The 17,343-nt window shown below is 47.8% G+C and overlaps 1 protein-coding gene across 1 annotated transcript in view; it reads left to right on the top strand.

The window, feature by feature from the left end:
- MOCOS (molybdenum cofactor sulfurase) overlaps positions 1–17,343 on the top strand; it is a 97,365-nt gene that overhangs the window by 51,823 nt on the left and 28,199 nt on the right. Inside the window, exons 7-8 of the mRNA XM_080976642.1 lie at positions 11,619–11,735; positions 13,684–14,139. Coding sequence (XP_080832768.1) covers positions 11,619–11,735; positions 13,684–14,139 — 573 coding nt within the window. The remainder of the gene's footprint in view (positions 1–11,618; positions 11,736–13,683; positions 14,140–17,343) is intronic.

The raw sequence follows: 17,343 nt of genomic DNA, 5'->3' as shown, positions 1-17,343 counted from the left end.
AGGGATATCCTATTCTACATTAGGAAGCTTCTCCTGCATTTGTTCTTGCCACACACATATACGTAATATACACATCAACATTGGTCAAGTCAATTACAACCTCTCAGCCTAACCTACCTCACAGGATTGTTGTAAAAAAAAACTGTGTGAGGGAGGAGATTGTGTACAACACCTTCAACAGACAAATGGAGTGAAATAACATTTTAGCTGTAAGCTGTCTTGAGTCCCTGCCAGGGGAGGAAGTGGGTAATAATAATGGAAACCATGAGAATGATCAGGTACATACCTGAGAGTAAATCCTATTAGGCTCCATTTACAATAAAAGAGTAAGCACTCCATATGTTTTTTTAAAAATGGCTGGCTGCTGAAGCGTTGTGTGTCGAGGTCCCCTCTCCAAGACACCCCCCCAAGAAAAACACAATTGACACTTAATTTTTGTTTAAGGTTTTTGGCATAATTTTGGCCACAACTTTATTCAAATACAGCAATGGTGAGTGGTTGCTTAGGCATTGGTAGCACTAACTGCCCCCGCACAGGGACAGCTCTGACATTCGCACCCCCCGCGAAGTCAGGAAGGGTAAGTCACCTGGGGAGAGAGACGGGACTGGGAACCATGCCTCACCTCTCCCCAGCATTCTCCCAGGGGCTTGCGTGGCCCTAGCCCCTTGCCAGGGGGTTTCGGACAAAAGCATGGGGGAGCCCCTGGGTTCCTTTAACGGTAAAACCCTTCATCATCAGCAGCAGCATTTTGGAGGGGCAGGCACAGCCGAATCCATACCCCTCCACCAGCAGCAGCATTTTGGGGGGCAGGCACAGCCGAATCCATACCCCCCAGCAACCAATTCCAGACCAATGCCTAACCACCAACTGAGCACTGAAGCTCACCGCCAAACCACTCACAAATGCAACCCTTTCTTCAATCCCAAAGCAACCGCATCCAGCCAGGTGCCGTTCCCCATAGGGAAAAGATGCACCCCATCTGCCCTAAAGAGGGCAACAGCCTTGAAGGAAATAGCAGGGTGCAATATCACAGAACCACTGTTATTTTATTTTATTTATATATTTTATTTATTTATTTATTTATTTTATTTATTGTATTTTATTTTATTTTCCACCACCTTATTAACATGCTTTCTGGCCTGCTCGGTGGTAGTTTGTCTAGGCATTGGTTCCGACTATCTGCACCTGTAATGGTTCTATGGGTTGCTTGTGCGTAAATCGGCGCCACACCTGGCTGGGTTGCCTGAGTGAACCCTTTCTGTCCGGACAGCCACTCGCCCGTGGCTGTCTCAATCGCTGGCAGAATCCGTCAGTGGGCGTTTCTTGAACTTCTTCCAGCAAAGAAGTTCTTGGACGCCTAGTCTCCGCCTACTCTCCCTGCGCGGAAGCCTTCTGCGCAGGGAGGGTGTGGGCAGCGGAGGACCCGTGCTCTCCCCGCTGGCCCCCGGCGAGGAGTCATGGAGCCACCTCACCGATTCCCCCATCTGCCCCCCTTCTCCACTGGTGCTACGCTGATTTCCTTCCCAAGATGTGCTGCTTCTCTCCCTCCCGGGACGCTCTCTGGAATCCCTCTGGAGCCCTCCCTCTCCCCCTGGCTCCGATGGCAGTTCCCTGACATCCACCTCCTCCCCAGGACCCCCTCCACCCCCGGCATGATTTTCCGATATAACCTTGTCTCTTTCCTCGGCCGACGATGTGGGGAATCCCCTGAAGGAGCTGTCACCATCCTCTGAGGATTCAAAACCAGCCTCCCACCTGCTCAGATCTCTCCCCTCAGGGTGGACCTCCCAGTCTGATTCTTCTCCCTCTGACACCTCTCCTCCCTCCTCTTCGGAGGCAGGAAAACCCACAAAGTCCCCTTCGTCTGTAGTTCCAAATTCTTCCTCCCAGAATCTCGCTAGTGGTTTTGGCTTATCCGGGAACAAACTGTGGAATTCTTCCACCAGATACCCGTCATTGATTGACTCAGCGGGGACCCACATATTTTCTGACCTGGGTTCTCCTTCCCAAGCTACCAAGTACTCCACCTGGCAAGCTCGCCATCTTGAATCGAGTATTTCCGTGGCTTGGTTGCGGTGTTCCCTCCTCTACCTGCAGCTGAGTGGTGACTCCTCCCTCCCGCCCCAGAAATTCCCGCTCCTCCCTGTACAGTGAAAGTAGGGACCTATGGAACACCGGATGTATCTTCATGCTGTCCGGCAACTTGAGTTTGAATGCCACTGCGTTCACCAGCTGTGTTACCTCAAAAGGCCCCAGGCGCCTCGACTGCAACTTCTTGCACCCTCCCTTTAGGGGTAACCCTTGGGTTGACAACCACACCCGGTCTCCCACCCATATGGCCTCCCCCTCCCGACGGTGCTTGTCCGCCTGCCTCTTGTAAACTTCCTTGGCCCGCTCCAAGTTCATCTTGAGTTGCTGGTGCAAGGCCTCCATTTCTTCTGTAAACTGCTCGGCCGCGGGTACACTCCATGCTTCCTCCCCCCTCCCTGGGAAGGCCCTGGGGTGACACCCATAATTGGCCATAAACGGGCTCATTCCCGTGGACACATGTTCAGCGTTATTGTACGCAAATTCAGCCAAGGCTAGTTTCTCTACCCAATTGTTCTGTCTCTCGCTGACGTAGCAGCGTAGGTATTGCTGGAGTATACTGTTCGCTCTTTCGGCTTGTCCGTTGGTTTCTGGGTGTCTTGCCGTCGAGAAGCTCACCTCGACCTGTAGCAAGCTCATGAGCTTCCTCCAGAACCTGGAAGTAAATTGTTTCCCGCGATCCGAGATTACCCTCGAGGGAGCCCCATGCAGTCTGAAAATGTGATCCACAAACAACCTGGCTGTCTCCTCTGCCGTCACCGCGTGTGAGCAAGCTATGAAATGGCACATTTTTGTCAGTAGATCGACTACTACCATGACTGCTGTCTTCCCCCTTGACTTGGGCAAATCTGTCATAAAATCAATGGACACCACCTCCCAGGGCCTTCCCGGTGTGAGTAAGGGTTCCAGTAACCCTGCGGGGGCAGCCCTCTCTCCCTTTGCCCTCTGGCATCAGTCGCACCCCCGTACATATTCCCGTACTTCTTCCCTCACCTTTGGCCACCAGAACTGCCTGGTGATGAGCAGCATGGTCTTGTGCTGTCCAAAGTGCCCAGCTGTTGGGTTGTCATGGAGTTGTTTAAGTACCTTCCCCCTCAAGGTCTCCCCCGGTACATACAGTGCCCCCTTATAGTACAGTAGCTCTTCCTTTTCCTCAAACCCTCCATGGTCTTCCCTTCCGTCCCGGAGATCCCTGATTTTTGCTTGGGCAAACGCGTCGTCTCTAGTAAGCCCTGCCAGTTCTTGTTTCCCTACCAGCGTTCCCCCACACACCCACCGGTCCTCGGGAAACACGTGTCGGATCTCTGGTGGTCCCTCTCCCTCCAGGTACTCTGGGTTCCGGGAGAGAGCATCTGCTCTTACGTTTTCCTCTCCCGGCACGTATCTGATCTCGAAGGAAAACTTGGTGAACTCCTGGGCCCATTGAATCTGTCTCTGGTTGAGCACCCGCGCGGTCCGCCAGTATTCCAAGTTCTTGTGGTCAGTACAAACCTGGATCTTGTGCCACGCCCCTATCAACAGATGTCTCCATTGCCGAAACGCCGCATAGATCGCAAGCAGTTCTCGGTCATACACTGTGTAGTTTTGCTCTGAGTTGCTCAGCTTCCTCAAGAAAAAGGCACACGGCCTCCAGTCCTGCTTCGCCCCGGGCTGCAAAAGGACCGCTCCAACAGCTCGGTCAGACGCGTCCGTCTCCAGTCTCATGGGCTTCTCCAGATCAACGTGCAGGAGCTGCTCTTCTGAAGCAAACGCCTTCTTCAGCCTTTCAAAGGATTGCTGGGCACTTTCTGTCCACACGAACTTCTTTTTGCTACTCAGACAATCTGTGATGGGCGCTGTCAAGTGAGCGAAGTTCTTTATGAACTTCCTGTAGAAGTTGCTGAACCCTAAGAACCTCTGCACATCCTGCCGGGTTTTGAGGACTTTCCATTCCAGCACTGCCTTCACCTTGCCTGGGTCCATAGCTAGGCCCTTGTCTGACAACTTGTACCCCAGAAACTCGACCTCCCTGGTGTGAAATTGGCATTTTCCCAGCTTGACCCACAACTGATGCTTCTTCAATCTCTGTAGCACCTCCCTGACGTCTCTGACGTGTTGCTTTTCATTGTCCGAATAGATTAAGACGTCATCCAAAAAGGTCACGCAATTCTTGTACAGCAGGGGCCCCAACACGTGGTGCATGAATGCTTGAAAGCAGGCGGAGCCCGATTGTAATCCAAATGGCATAACTAAGTACTCAAAGGCCCCCAGGGGGTGAACATGGTTGTTTTCCATTCGTCCCCCTCCCTTATCCTGATTAAATTGTATGCCCCCCTGAGGTCCAGCTTGGTAAAAATCTTCCCGCCTCACCCGTGTTAAAATGTCATCAATCCTTGGCATTGGGAAGGTCACGGGTTCTAACACCAGGTTCAAGCCCCTATAATCCACGATCAATCTAGGCTGATTAGTCCCTTTTTTGTCCACAAAGAACACTGGACTGCCCCCCACCGCCTTTGATTCCCTTATGAACCCCCTCTTCAGGTTCTTGTCAATAAACTGCCGCAACTCCTGCATCTCCCGGTCGGACATGGCATACAGCTTACCCACCGGCAACTGAGCCCCTGGGAGCAGGTTGATTTGGCAGTCAAAGGGCCTGTGGGGGGGTAGTCTATCTGCCTCCCTCTCGCTGAAGACCTCCTTCAGGTCAGCATATTGTGGTGGCACCTCCCCCTTTTGTTCCACGGCCAGCCCAGCCACTCTGGCCACCGTCATTCTGGGGTTCTCCCCTCCCAGACAGTGGGAGTAAGTAAGCAGTAAGTAAGCAGTAAGCTGACCCAAAGGTGACTGACCGCTGATGCCATGACACTACGGGATCATGCAGTGCCAACCAGCTCATTCCCAGTATTATTGGGGATCCTGCCAGTGTGGCCACGTGAAAGGCAATGGTCTCCGTGTGCCTGGAAACCCTCATTCGCATTGATAGGGTCTGGTGTGTCACTTCCCCTCCCAGAAGTTCCCTGCCATTGATGGTTGTCACCTGCAAGGGAAAATCTAGAGGCAACAGGTGGAGCTGGTGCTCCAGAGCGAAGTCTCTGCTGAAGAAATTACACGAGCTGCCTGAATCCAGCAGTCCCTTAACTGTCACAGGGTGCCCATTCGGGAGTTCTAGCACCACTTCTATGGCTATAGCTGCCTTGGGGGGGTCAGGCTGGGGCACTTCTATTGTTTGCTGGCCTGGCTGCTGCCCCTGCTGGTTGGCAGCCAGGCGTTGGCATTTCCCTGCGCCTGCCCTTCCTCCCCCTTCTCGTCGTGGCCTGCAGCCCCCCCCATCCCTTGCCAGGCCTTTTGTTGAGGGCAGACCTTAGCAAAATGTCCTGGTCATTGACAGAGGAAACACTTCTTGGTTGTTTTCCAGTCCTTTCCCTCCCTTTTACGACCTTCACCGGAGTTTGAAACCTCGCGTGCGCGCCATCAATTTCCATTGGCTCCGCCGCCTGGGAAGGCTCCCTCGGTATCTCTGGAATGCGGTAGTCATGGAAACGCTCCTCTCTCATTTCCTGCTTCTCCTGCGCCTGTGCTTCTTGGCGTATGCCTATCGCGAGCACAGCCTTTGTGAGCTCGTCCATCGACCGTGGGCGGGGCGCTCGGGACAACTCGTCTTTCACTTCGGGGGACAGACCCGCCTCAGACAACATTTGTATCGGTTCAGAGTCCAGATCCCACCCGAGCCGGTGGACTAACATTGAAAAACGCGACCAGTAGTTTCTGACGGACTGGCTCCCCTGCTTGCACCCCATCAGTTCCCGCCGTGTCACGCTTTGCTCCACCTCGCTGGAGAACATCACGTCCATCCCCTGAAAGAATTTCTTAAGGTCCTTAAAGGCATCATTTTGCATTGCCATTAGGGGCCTGATCCATTCACGCGCCCCATCCTGCAGATTCCCCACAATGTAAGCCACCCTCTCCCCGTCATCAGCAAAGTCATCTTTCTGCAGCTCCAAAGCGTACTGTACTTCCGTTCGGAAAGCATTGTAGTCTTGGGGCTTTCCACCAAACTTGTGTACCAGCCCCGGTACCTTCCTTGTGATGGGGGTGGTTCTGACCTGTGCATCCTGAGCCCGTCTTTCCTCCAGCCGCGCCGTCAGGATAGCTACATGTGTCTCCAAGTCTCGGTTCCTCTCGACCAGACTCCGCACCGCAGCTGGTTGCTCCGTCTCTCTGGCTGTTCCTGTTTGGCTCATCGTGCTGCCTCTTCTGGGCTGCGCACAAGCAACGTCAGTGACTGACGGATTGCTGTAATGGTTCTAGGGGTTGCTCGTGCGTAAATTGGCACCACACCTGGCTGGGTTGCCTGAGTGAACCCTTTCTGTCCGGACAGCCACTCGCCCGTGGCTGTCTCAATCGCTGGCAGAATCCGTCAGTGGGCGTTTCTTGAACTTCTTCCAGCAAAGAAGTTCTTTGACGCCTAGTCTCCGCCTACTCTCCCTGCGCGGAAGCCTTCTGCGCAGGGAGGGTGTGGGCAGCGGAGGACCCATGCTCTCCCCGCTGGTCCCCGGCGAGGAGTCATGGAGCCACCTCGCCAATTCCCCCATCTACCCCCTTCTCCACTGGTGCTACGCTGATTTCCTTCCCCAGATGATGTGCTGCTTCTCTCCCTCCCGGGACGCTCTCTGGAATCCCTCTGGAGCCCTCCCTCTCCCCCTGGCTCCGATGGCAGTTCACTGACAGCACCTGACCTCAGCAGGGCAGCACTGACAACTGGGCCCCACCAAGCAAACATCGTGGGGGAGCAATGAACCAGGATCAGACTCAAGCGCACCCCAAATGCTCCAGGGACCCTTGCGTGGCCCTACCCCTCGAAAGGGGTCGACAAAAGCATGGCGAATCCTTGGATTCTTTAAAGGATTACCTTTGCGCATTGGAGGGGACAGGTGCTCTGACCCCCCCTCCAGACTACCTTGAACCAATGCCTTAAATTATTTTGAGTCCAGGGAGAGCTGCCATCAACTCATCCAAGTCCTCCTGCATGCAGGAACGCAAACTTATGCTGTAAGAAGACGGCAAGTCATTCTCATCCAGCTGCACCACTAGCACTGCGGGAGGACCTGTACAGGTCACACTCAACCGCACCAAAGGAAGGAACTCCTCCCAAAGCATTCCCCATCTGGACACCCAGTATATGTTCACTTGGGCAGGAAGACTGAGATGGCGCCCCAGTCCAGACTCGTCAGCGCGCTTGCCAGCCCAGTGTACAATGCTTTATTTTTTTAATTATTATTTATTTATTTATTATTTATTTTACTTTTTTATTTTATTTATTTTCCACCGCCTTATTAACATGCGTTCTGGCCTGCTCAACCGCCAATCTAAATGTACACAGCTGCTCCTATGAAAAAAGGAAATAACAGACAGGCATCAGCACAGACATCATTGGTGACACTTCCTGATGTAACCCTTGTCAGCATCAGACTTCCAATGACCAGTATTCACAATCCTGTCTACTGACAGGCCCCCAGTGTGCAGCCTTTGCAGCAGCCCTATTCGGAAGGAATGAGGTGTGTTCAGCGGTAGGCAAGCCGCAGGCCGTAATAACTGGTGCCTGGCTAAGGGGAACCCATTTTCATGCACTAGGAGCAGGTCAGCCCCCAGGGGAATGAAAAGCCAAATATTTCTGGTATCCATAACTGGGCAAGGGCCCTCCTCACCTGTGAGGGGAAGCCTGATGGTGGCACTCCTGCCCACTAGGTCTGTTTTAGAGTTCCCCACTCTAATGACCAGCTCCAAAGCAGATAAGGAAAAGTCCTGAAGCAATAAGCCTCCAGACTCTCAGCCCCGTGCTGGCTCCAACACGATTTCCCCAACCCTCAGTGCACCAAAAATGCAATGGAATACTGAAAGGAGTCTCGCCTTGATCTTTAACCAGCAGACAAGTTATAACTTGTTGCAGATACTGCATAGGTAAAAATTGACCGACTTCCTGCCCACTGTCGTATTAGGTTGGAGCCTATTCCAACCTTCCATACAAGGGTCTCTGCAAATTAAAGCTTTACTATAACAGACATTGCAGCGGACTGAATACTGATAGTTTTAACAGCACATACAATCTGCAGCTGGTGGACCAAATATTGCAGGATTTGCTAGAGGATGGGGGCCAGTTCTTCTGAATGGCCGAGGACTGCCCCCTTAAGGCTAAGAAATCCATCCAGGCCTTCTCATAAGAGCTAAAAGCAGAAGGGGAAATGGAAGCTGCTGCTCTCTGTAATTGACAACTAATCGTTGTCAAAGTGCCACAGGTGGTCTGGAAAAGTCTGGCAGTAGCTGAGTGTCTGGAGCCCAGGATCTGAAGCGCTCCATCTGAAAATGGGATAGAGTGTCAGCAACATCATTAGAGGATCCCATAATCAGGAGAGCATAAAGCACAATATTAAACCTTAAGCAGCGCAGCTCGAAGCGTGAGCGGAGGGGCGGAGACTCTGCTGGAGCGCGAGGAATGTTTTGCCAAGACGCTCACCACTGCCTGGTTATCAGACCAAAAGCAGATCCGATGGTCACTGAACTCCTCGGGCCACATGTGAACTGCTACTACAATGGGGAAAACTCAAGAAAAGTTAGGTCACATGATTGCTTCACCACACCGGGCTTGAGGCCATGGCTATGCACACCAGCAGCCCCTGAAATAAAAAACCAAAGGGCAAAGATCCAGCAGCATCAGCATGAACCTGAAAATCCCTGTGCAGGTTCAAGGTATCCTGCCATGGCGAACTACTATTGCATTCATTTTGGAATTGCAACCATCGCATGAGATCTGCCTATCACCTCACTTGGTAAGCGTACACGAAGGTAAGGGGACCTCAGGCCGCAGGCAGCCTGGCCTAGCGGGAATGGAAGGGGTGGCCTGGGGCAACCACTCTGCATGCAAGATTAATTAAGTGACCCAGCAAGATCGGATCTGATGAAGCATCACTTGCTACAGAGGAAGTATTACAAAATAACTTCCTTCAAGGCAGACAGCTTCTTCCTAGGCAAGTGGTATGTTTTAGCAACGATATCCATCTGGATCCCTAAATAAAATGGGAATATGGGCAAAAGGTATTGAGCTATTGCTTGCCAGCTTCCAGCCCCCGCTTCGGCAGGGGGCATCTTGTGCTGCCATCATGATATGTAAATTTACAGGGCCGATGCTGGCCAGAACCCCTAAAGAAGTCCCGACAAAGCTGCCGCCGAGCCAGCTTCCTTTTCAGACACACACTCTGTGCAATGCAGTGCACACACTCCATGCAATGCAACTACAATCCGTTCAATGCAACTACACACTCCGTGCAACACAACTACACACTCCGTGCAATGCAACTACACACTCTGTGCAATGCACACACAAACACGCTGTTCAATGCAACTACACACTCCGTGCAATGCAACTACACACTCTGTGCAATGCAACTACACACTCTGTGCAATGCAACTACACACTCCGTGCAATGCAACTACGGTGGTGCCTCGCAAGACGAAATTAATTCATTCTGCGAGTTTTTTCGTCTTGTGAAGCATGGTTTCATTTTTTTCAAAAAAATCTTCAAAAACCACCTGCTAGGTCAAGCATAAATGTTACCAGTGAAATAGCAAGCTCGAGGCAGCCCACCGCCTGACCAGGTACCCCTGCTTGCCCTTTTAGAGGGAAGCACCTCCTCAAGAAACCCAAATTTCTTTTTATTTCCTTTCTTTTGGGGGGGGGCAATGATATCACAAATGGGCCCAACTACCCAGCCACAGAATAGTCCAAAAGGAGCAGTTAGTTTTGTTTTGTTATAACAATGGCTAAAAGGGGGAAATGAACCCTGTCTCCCAGGACCTAGTCCTGTCCTCTAGCCACAAAGCCACAATTCCTCTCTAAAATAGTGGTAGCCACTATCAGGGCAAAACAAACTTGAAGAAAATAAACTTGTTCAGAAACAGCATAGTTAAAGAGCATACACAGAGTGCTCATAGTCATTGGAGGCACAGAGACCCTGGCTCCACTCTGTCTGCCCCAAATATACAATAGCAACTGAGCCTGCAAGCAAAAGATACATTCTTAGAGAATGAGTCACATGTCACAGAGACTTCACAATTTCCTGCTAACTGTAGCAGGCTTAGGCTTGAATGTAGGCCTCACTGCTTCTGCTCTTAAAAATCTTTGACTCATTGCAATATTAAAGGAAGCTCAAAATGGTGCTCCTGATCAAGGCTAGATTAAAATTCGGCCAACAGCGCTGCACACACCCAAAATAAAGCCACCTTTGGGGACACTAAAAACGAAAGTGATTCCAGCTAGGTTGGGAGCAGTCCTGACTAGCCCCACAATTAACAAACAGGCAAAATGAGGGAAACCTTTCTGCAAAAGAAAGCCCCTAATGGGGGCTCTCTCCCCATTGGGAAAGGCAAGCCAAGGAGGATTATGCACAGGCAGCGCTCACAGATACAGGGAGAATCTTCTCAAAGGGCAGGATAAGGGGTGGGGTGGGAAATCAAAGATGAAAAGAAAAGGGGTGGAATTAAATTAATTAAGGGACTAGAGAGGATTAAAGAGAAGGGGGAAATAAAGAAATGTAACCAGACAATGAGAAGATAACTCTACGGTCCAAGTGCTCCTGGTGATCCGAAGCATGCAGCGAAAGAGGATGTCCGTTGCTGCGTGCCTTGTATTTAACAAATAGGGCCATCAATCACTAATTGGCAACATCTAAATTTCCCCAGTAACAGCCCGCCCCTGCTTACAGGATGGCCAAAACATTTGCCTAGTAACAGTGAGGTGTCTTGTCAGCCCCGCCCGCAACCTGTGCTCTCCATGAGGGAGAACACACTTTGCCTTAAACTGACCTTTTCCTTCAAAATTATAGGAAGGACTTTATATGGCAGTTTCACCATTTCCTTCATTTGGAATTTTATTTTCACTATAAACAGGACTTTGTTTTTGCACCTACACACACAAACCACTTTTAATTGTTCTCTGAGACATGGAGAGGAGGAAAAAGGAAAAAGTAAAACTGGAGTATTCTGGATTCAAATCAGAAATCGAGACTGAGATATCAAGTCAAAAAGAGTTTGTGAGAGAAACTGCAATGTAGGGACAAACAGTGCTTTTTTCTGGGGGGACGCAGGGGTTCGCAGACCCCTAAACATTTTGTGAATCTAAGTCTGGCCTCATTGAGGGGCTGTATTTCAATATGAGTACGAAAATACCCCTAAACATTGTTTTAGAAAAAAAGCACAGGGGACAAATATGTGTCTTCATTCCAGTCTGGTAGCTGCCATGGTGTACGTACATTGTTAAGTTATAAAATGAGGATTACATCATGATATATTTTAATGAAAAGTCTCTTTTAGGATGCAAAGGTGATATTGGGGGAAAATCTCAAGTTGCATTAGAGCGAACATGCATAAAATCTAAAGCAGCTAAATTATTAAGTAATAGAGGAAAATCTTTTGTGATTTCTCAATTGTAGCTTTAATTGATAGCAAACTGATATCTTTATCTATGTTGAGAATCTTTCTTTCTTTGCTGAACCTACAAGGTAGACAAGTTGGCTGGGCTCTACAACATACACATTCGCACAGGCTGTTTCTGTAATACTGGAGCTTGTCAGCAGCATTTGGGGATCAGCAGTAATGACATCAAAAAGAACCTGCAGGTCAGTATGTGTTAACATTATGGTTCTATTTAGGTGCTCCCAAGTGAAGTCTTCAGTCTTTCACAGGCTCCAACACTGTCCAATATTCTCAAATGAAAAGGTAATGCCATCAGCTAGTTTCTGTGCATTGCAGTCCTTTTTGGAAGTGAGCCCCAGTCACTTCAGTGGAGTTTGCTCCCAAGCAAGGTGTGCACAGCGTTGCCGTCTTAAAGAATTATGAGTCAGCACTAAACTGGACACAGGTACGATACTTGCTCTGATGTATTATTAGATCTCAAATTTTGTTGTTGTTGTTTAGTGGTGTCCGACTTCTCGTGACCCAATGGACCAGAGCGCACCAGGCGCTCCTGTCTTCCACTGCCTCCCGCAGTTTGGTCAAACTCTTGTTTGTAGCTTCGAGAACACTGTCCCACCATCTCGTCCTCTGTCGTCCCCTTCTCCTTGTGCCCCCCATCTTTCCCAGCATCAGGGTCTTTTCCAGGGAGTCTTCTCTTCTCATGAGGTGGCCAAAGTCTTGGAGCCTCAGCTTCAGAATCTGTCCTTCCAGTGAGCACTCAGGGCTGATTTCCTTCAGAATGGAGAGGTTTGATCTCAAATACGTAAGAGCAAATCCTGATCACACTCTCGAAATAAACTGTGGGCCAGATTCTGCAAAAATTATTTCTGCAACAAAAATCCTTTTTTGTTATTGTGATTGTTGTAGAGCACCTGTAAACATGTACATAGAGATATGACAGTAGTTTACCTTTTTCGGGGTCCTTACAGTATTCAGTGTAATCTCTTCTCAGCCTACCTTCTTCCTCTCATATACTTTTCTTTTTTGAAAGTCCTCTGGCCATGAAATTGTACAACAGGGCTGGGGAACACTTTTCAGCCACTTTCCTTCCTGGCTAACTTTCTGGCAGTCACATGCCACTGGTGGATGGAACCACACACACAGCCACATGCTGAAGGTGGAAGTCCTGCAGGTGGGAGGATGCACAAGCCAAGGCTCCCCCAGCCTGTTTGTACAGCAAGTTCATGTGTTTATCGGGGCAATCAAAGCCTTTATCACCCTTAACTTGCTGAGTGGGTGGCGGCTTTCCTCTGTATCCTGTTGTGGAGCAAGGACAACCTTCACACATCAGCTGCTGTTTTAAGGGACTTCAAAATTTAGTAAAGCCACATGTCCTTTGCCATGTGTGCCATTTTACTTTCCTAGTTTATTTGTCAAATGCAAACAAACAGCCCTAGCGTGTTGTACATATTAGCTTAGTGAAAAGACACAGTAACTATCATGTTGTATTTTAATGGAATGAATAATGAAAACCAGAGCCCAGCGGTGAAGCACAAAGTGTTTTTGCTTTGCATGAAAGAAGTCCCATGTTCAGTCATTGTATCTCCAGTGGGAAATCTTGGAGATATGCTGACAGTCAGAGTAGACAGAATGATACCCATAATCCAGATTTCATATGTGGCAGTTTCAGATGTTTATAAAACCAAGGGAGAGCAGCGATAGAGACTTGTTTGCAAAATGTATAAATAGAATATATATTTTACTATGTGCCTAAAGGCAATATATAAAGCATAAGAAGGGGAAAAACAACATCCTAAAATTAAAACAAATACTCCTTTTAAAATTGGGAACTGCGGCAGCATACTTAAGAGTAAACCTCTCCAAGTGCCTGGTGGAATGGGTCCAGTTTTACATAAACCTAAAACTCAGTAAAGGCAGATCAAGGTGGGTCTCTCAAGTAAGGTCTTTCCAAAGGTTTGGGGTTGTAAATAACCAAACTTGGCACAAGGAATAAAAATCAAGATTACTTCTCTCTCCAAAACGAAGTCTTGCGGGAGGGGGGACATTCTGTGTTTTTACAAGATCTTATTGCTGTAAAATACAGTACGTTACATTTTGATAGCGTATACAAAATGTTTATAATACCTTCTATCTCTCCCCCCCCCCAACTAGGCTGGGCACGTCTGTGGTGATGACATAGATGTAGTTGATGGACGTCCCACTGGGTCTGTGAGAATCTCATTTGGCTATATGTCTACATTTGAAGATGCACAAGCCTTTCTAAAGTTCATTATAACCACCAGACTCATTGGCTGCAACATGGTTAATATTCCATCTCCAAGACAGACTATTTCAGAATTGGTAGCGTCTCCCAGGGAGAATGGTCACACCTGTGATAACAACAGTGCAAATAAGCTGCCTCCGAACAAGAGCACTGGGGACTCTGGACTTAGTACCTCTTCCACTTCAGTGAACGTGCCGGTCAATCTACAGCCAGCCAAGAGACATTCAGAAAGAGACATGACTGAGGTTTTTGGGAACCCAGCAGAAGACATGCCAAGTGGTAGAAGGCCAGTCACCGTCACCAACATTTATCTCTACCCAATCAAATCATGTGCTGCATTTGAGGTAAATGCTTTTAGTGATATTTAAAAGATTCACATTTTTTCAGGTCTGTTGATGTTTTATATCTATACATCTCTATATCTATATCTATATCTATATCTATATCTATATCTATATCTATATCTATATATATCTCTATATCTACATGTATATAGTGTGTGTGTGTGTGTGTGTATGCATACAATGGGGTGGGTGTGTATATATCTAGATCTATATCTGCATAGATGTTTTATATGTATATGTGTGTGCACGCATGTGCATACACACATGCAATTTTTAGCTCACAGAGGCATCCAGGGCCAGAGCCGCTTCACCTTCACGTAGACAGAGACAATGAGCCTCCTGTGCCAATTTTAGGAATACCATTAACTGGTATTAAATTGTTGGTTATTTAGTGTATGTGTATATCCATCCATCATGGGGCAGGAGAAGGACATCATTAGGATTTTCTTCTAATGCATCAAAATGCTTTTGGCCTTCTCTGTTCAGATCAGAGAGATTTTTTTAAAAATTTAAAATCGGAATAGAGGTCAGCTGAAGTAAAACTAAATGAGCATTGGCTATATCCATCTCTTCCGGCTTGGCCCATGAAATAAAAAGAAGAAAAGGGTCATTTTGGTGTCCCTGAAAGGATTGCTCCATTGGTTGGTATAATCACCAGGGAGGCTTCGGTTAATCTTAAGATGTATTTTCCATGAATAATTGGACACCAGTTTTATCCTCATATGCATCCCCAAAACATCCCAAAAACTCTTGTGTTGTGCTACAACAGTGTGTAAACAGCAGGTAAGGGTGATCGACTAAGGCCTATGTTTCACTCAAGTAGTGAACCTGCATCTGGCCTGTACAATGTCAGGTTGGGGTACACATGAAAAAGTCTTTCCACATAGGGAAATAATTATTATATTATTATTGGTGTTTTTGTAGGAGAATTGCATCACTGAGGATAGAGTGGCTGTACTCTAGCAGAAGTCCCATCTGTGATGCTTTTGCCTATTCCATTTAGTAACTGCTCAGAGGGTCCCCTGCAACCTCTTCACTCACTTTTTGCTCCATCAAGGAGGGGTTGCGAGCTGCATAATTTGGCTCTAGAATAGGCCTTTTCACTTTTGAGGAGAAAAGGGGAAAAGAGGAAAGAACCCTCAGAGAAATCAGGACAAGAGATTTAAAGAGGGAGAATTGGAATATTTCTTCCTTAAGCCTGTTGGAGACAGTGGAGAAGGTCAGGCAAGGTGAATACCAACTGTTTGACCAACCTTGACGATGGGAAGGAGGAATTTGGAGAAACTGAGGGTTGATTGATAATGGGGAGACAGAAATGCAGGAGGGGGAAGAAAGATGGGGATCGTATGGAGGGCAAACGCAAAATCAGGGAGGTAAAGAACTCTTAGAACTCTGCAATGCAAGGGCAGTTGTAAGTCTGGAAATGGAAGACCTGAAAAAGAATAGGGTGCTTTTGGGATGACAACCTTGTTGACAAAAGTGGTAGTGGGCTTTAGGTTAATTTTAAAGTAGGGTTTGCAGTACTTCTGATACCGCATGCTTTACTTCTCAGAGCTCTGGTAGTCAGTGAGAAAGGAGGTCCCATGTTAGCTGAAATGTGCATCAGGACCCAAACCTTTGCCCATGCCAAACGGGAATTTTGGCTGGAAACTCGCATCCAGATTTGACCAGGGCATAGACTTGTAGTGACATTCAGGAAAAAATGGTGTTTTTAGTCAAGGCACTATAATGGGTCAATTAAAATGGCCGTGGAACTGTGCTCTCTGGCAACAGGGGGAGGAGGAAGGACTCAGTAAATTTCCAGTTCTACCTGCCTACATAAAACTACAAAAACTTGGAAGCTGTCAACCACTTCACAGATACTGTGCAGCTGGAGGCTGCGCATAGAATTGTGGGTCACAAATTCTGCTGACTGGCATTCAGAGCATGAGGCAACTTCACAGCAACTAAAGTTAAACTTTTTTTTACTCATTGTCTTAAATATATGGAATGCTTAGTATCAAAATAAATATTATGCTAATATTCTGTTCTCTTGAAACAGCTCTTGTCTACTCAAGGAGTTCAGTGGTGTTAACAGTCCCATATCCTTGATGACTGTTTCTGGTGGGGCAGTTGCTGAACAGGTCCATATTTTGAATTGAGCAGGGCTGGAGAAGCTAGCAACATTGCCTCTGCTCCACGACTCACTCCCAAATATGTCAAAACACAAGACCCCCCCCCCATGGGCGTAGCCAGGATTTATTTTAGGGGGGGAAGCATTGTGTTAGGCAGAACCGAGTTACTTGCAATGCAATTGGTCAGTTAAGTAGGCCCTTTGTCTCCCGTATCAACAGCACTAGTCACGGATGGCAGGATATCAAAGAAAGATCTCTTTCATTCCTGACTGTCCCTCTGTAAATAGTAGTAGAGATTATCAATTTTCTGCTTATCTTCCCAGTTTTATTGAAGTCTGAAAGAAAACACAGCCTATATTTATGTTCATACTGGAGGGAGTGGCTTAAAGAGTCTTTTGCTTGTGCCTTGGCAAGAGAGAAAGTGATTAAAGTACATAATAAACAAAGAAATAAATCAGGCAAGCAGAGGACCAATCTAGGAGGATCATTCATAGATGACAGTGTATCCCCTTGAAAACTGAATGCCATCCCCCACCCCGCCCTGCATCCCAAAGATAACAGCCCTTCTTTTGTTAGCATACTCATCCAGGGCTGAAAGAGGGCTGTCAAGAGCTCTTGGTTTTGCCAGGGTTGGTTGAAGCTGCCTCCAACTTCTAATTCAACAGCAACAGCAGCAGTAGCAGCAGCAATAGTTCAGAGATTGGACTGTAGGCATTGTTACCCCAGGGCCACTGACTGTGGCAATAGGTCTAATGTTGGGAATTTCAAGAACAGCCTCTCTGAACCGGCTTCACGTAACACATACCCATCACTACATTTTAGTTTGGGTGATTTTACAAAAATCCCCCAAAACTGCTTAGTAGAGTGCATGGAAATGAATAACTTAATCCTAAAACTTACAATAAATATTAATTCAGTAATTAGCATGCTTGTATGCATTGACATGACATGGGCTGCAAGCAGTGATGGGCGTACAGCAATTGAGGAAACACTTGATTAACATGTTATAATTGAGAGGATGTTGATTTGCATTACAAAGAAATGTTAACATTAAAAATACATTTGCAACAAAAATACGGCATTTAAGTGT

This window comes from Podarcis pityusensis (assembly GCF_964106645.2).
Source record: "Podarcis pityusensis genome assembly, chromosome: 13".
NCBI lineage: Eukaryota > Metazoa > Chordata > Lepidosauria > Squamata > Lacertidae > Podarcis > Podarcis pityusensis.
The sequence above is the reverse complement of the archived record's forward strand: the minus strand, read 5'-3'. Positions and strand labels throughout refer to the sequence as shown.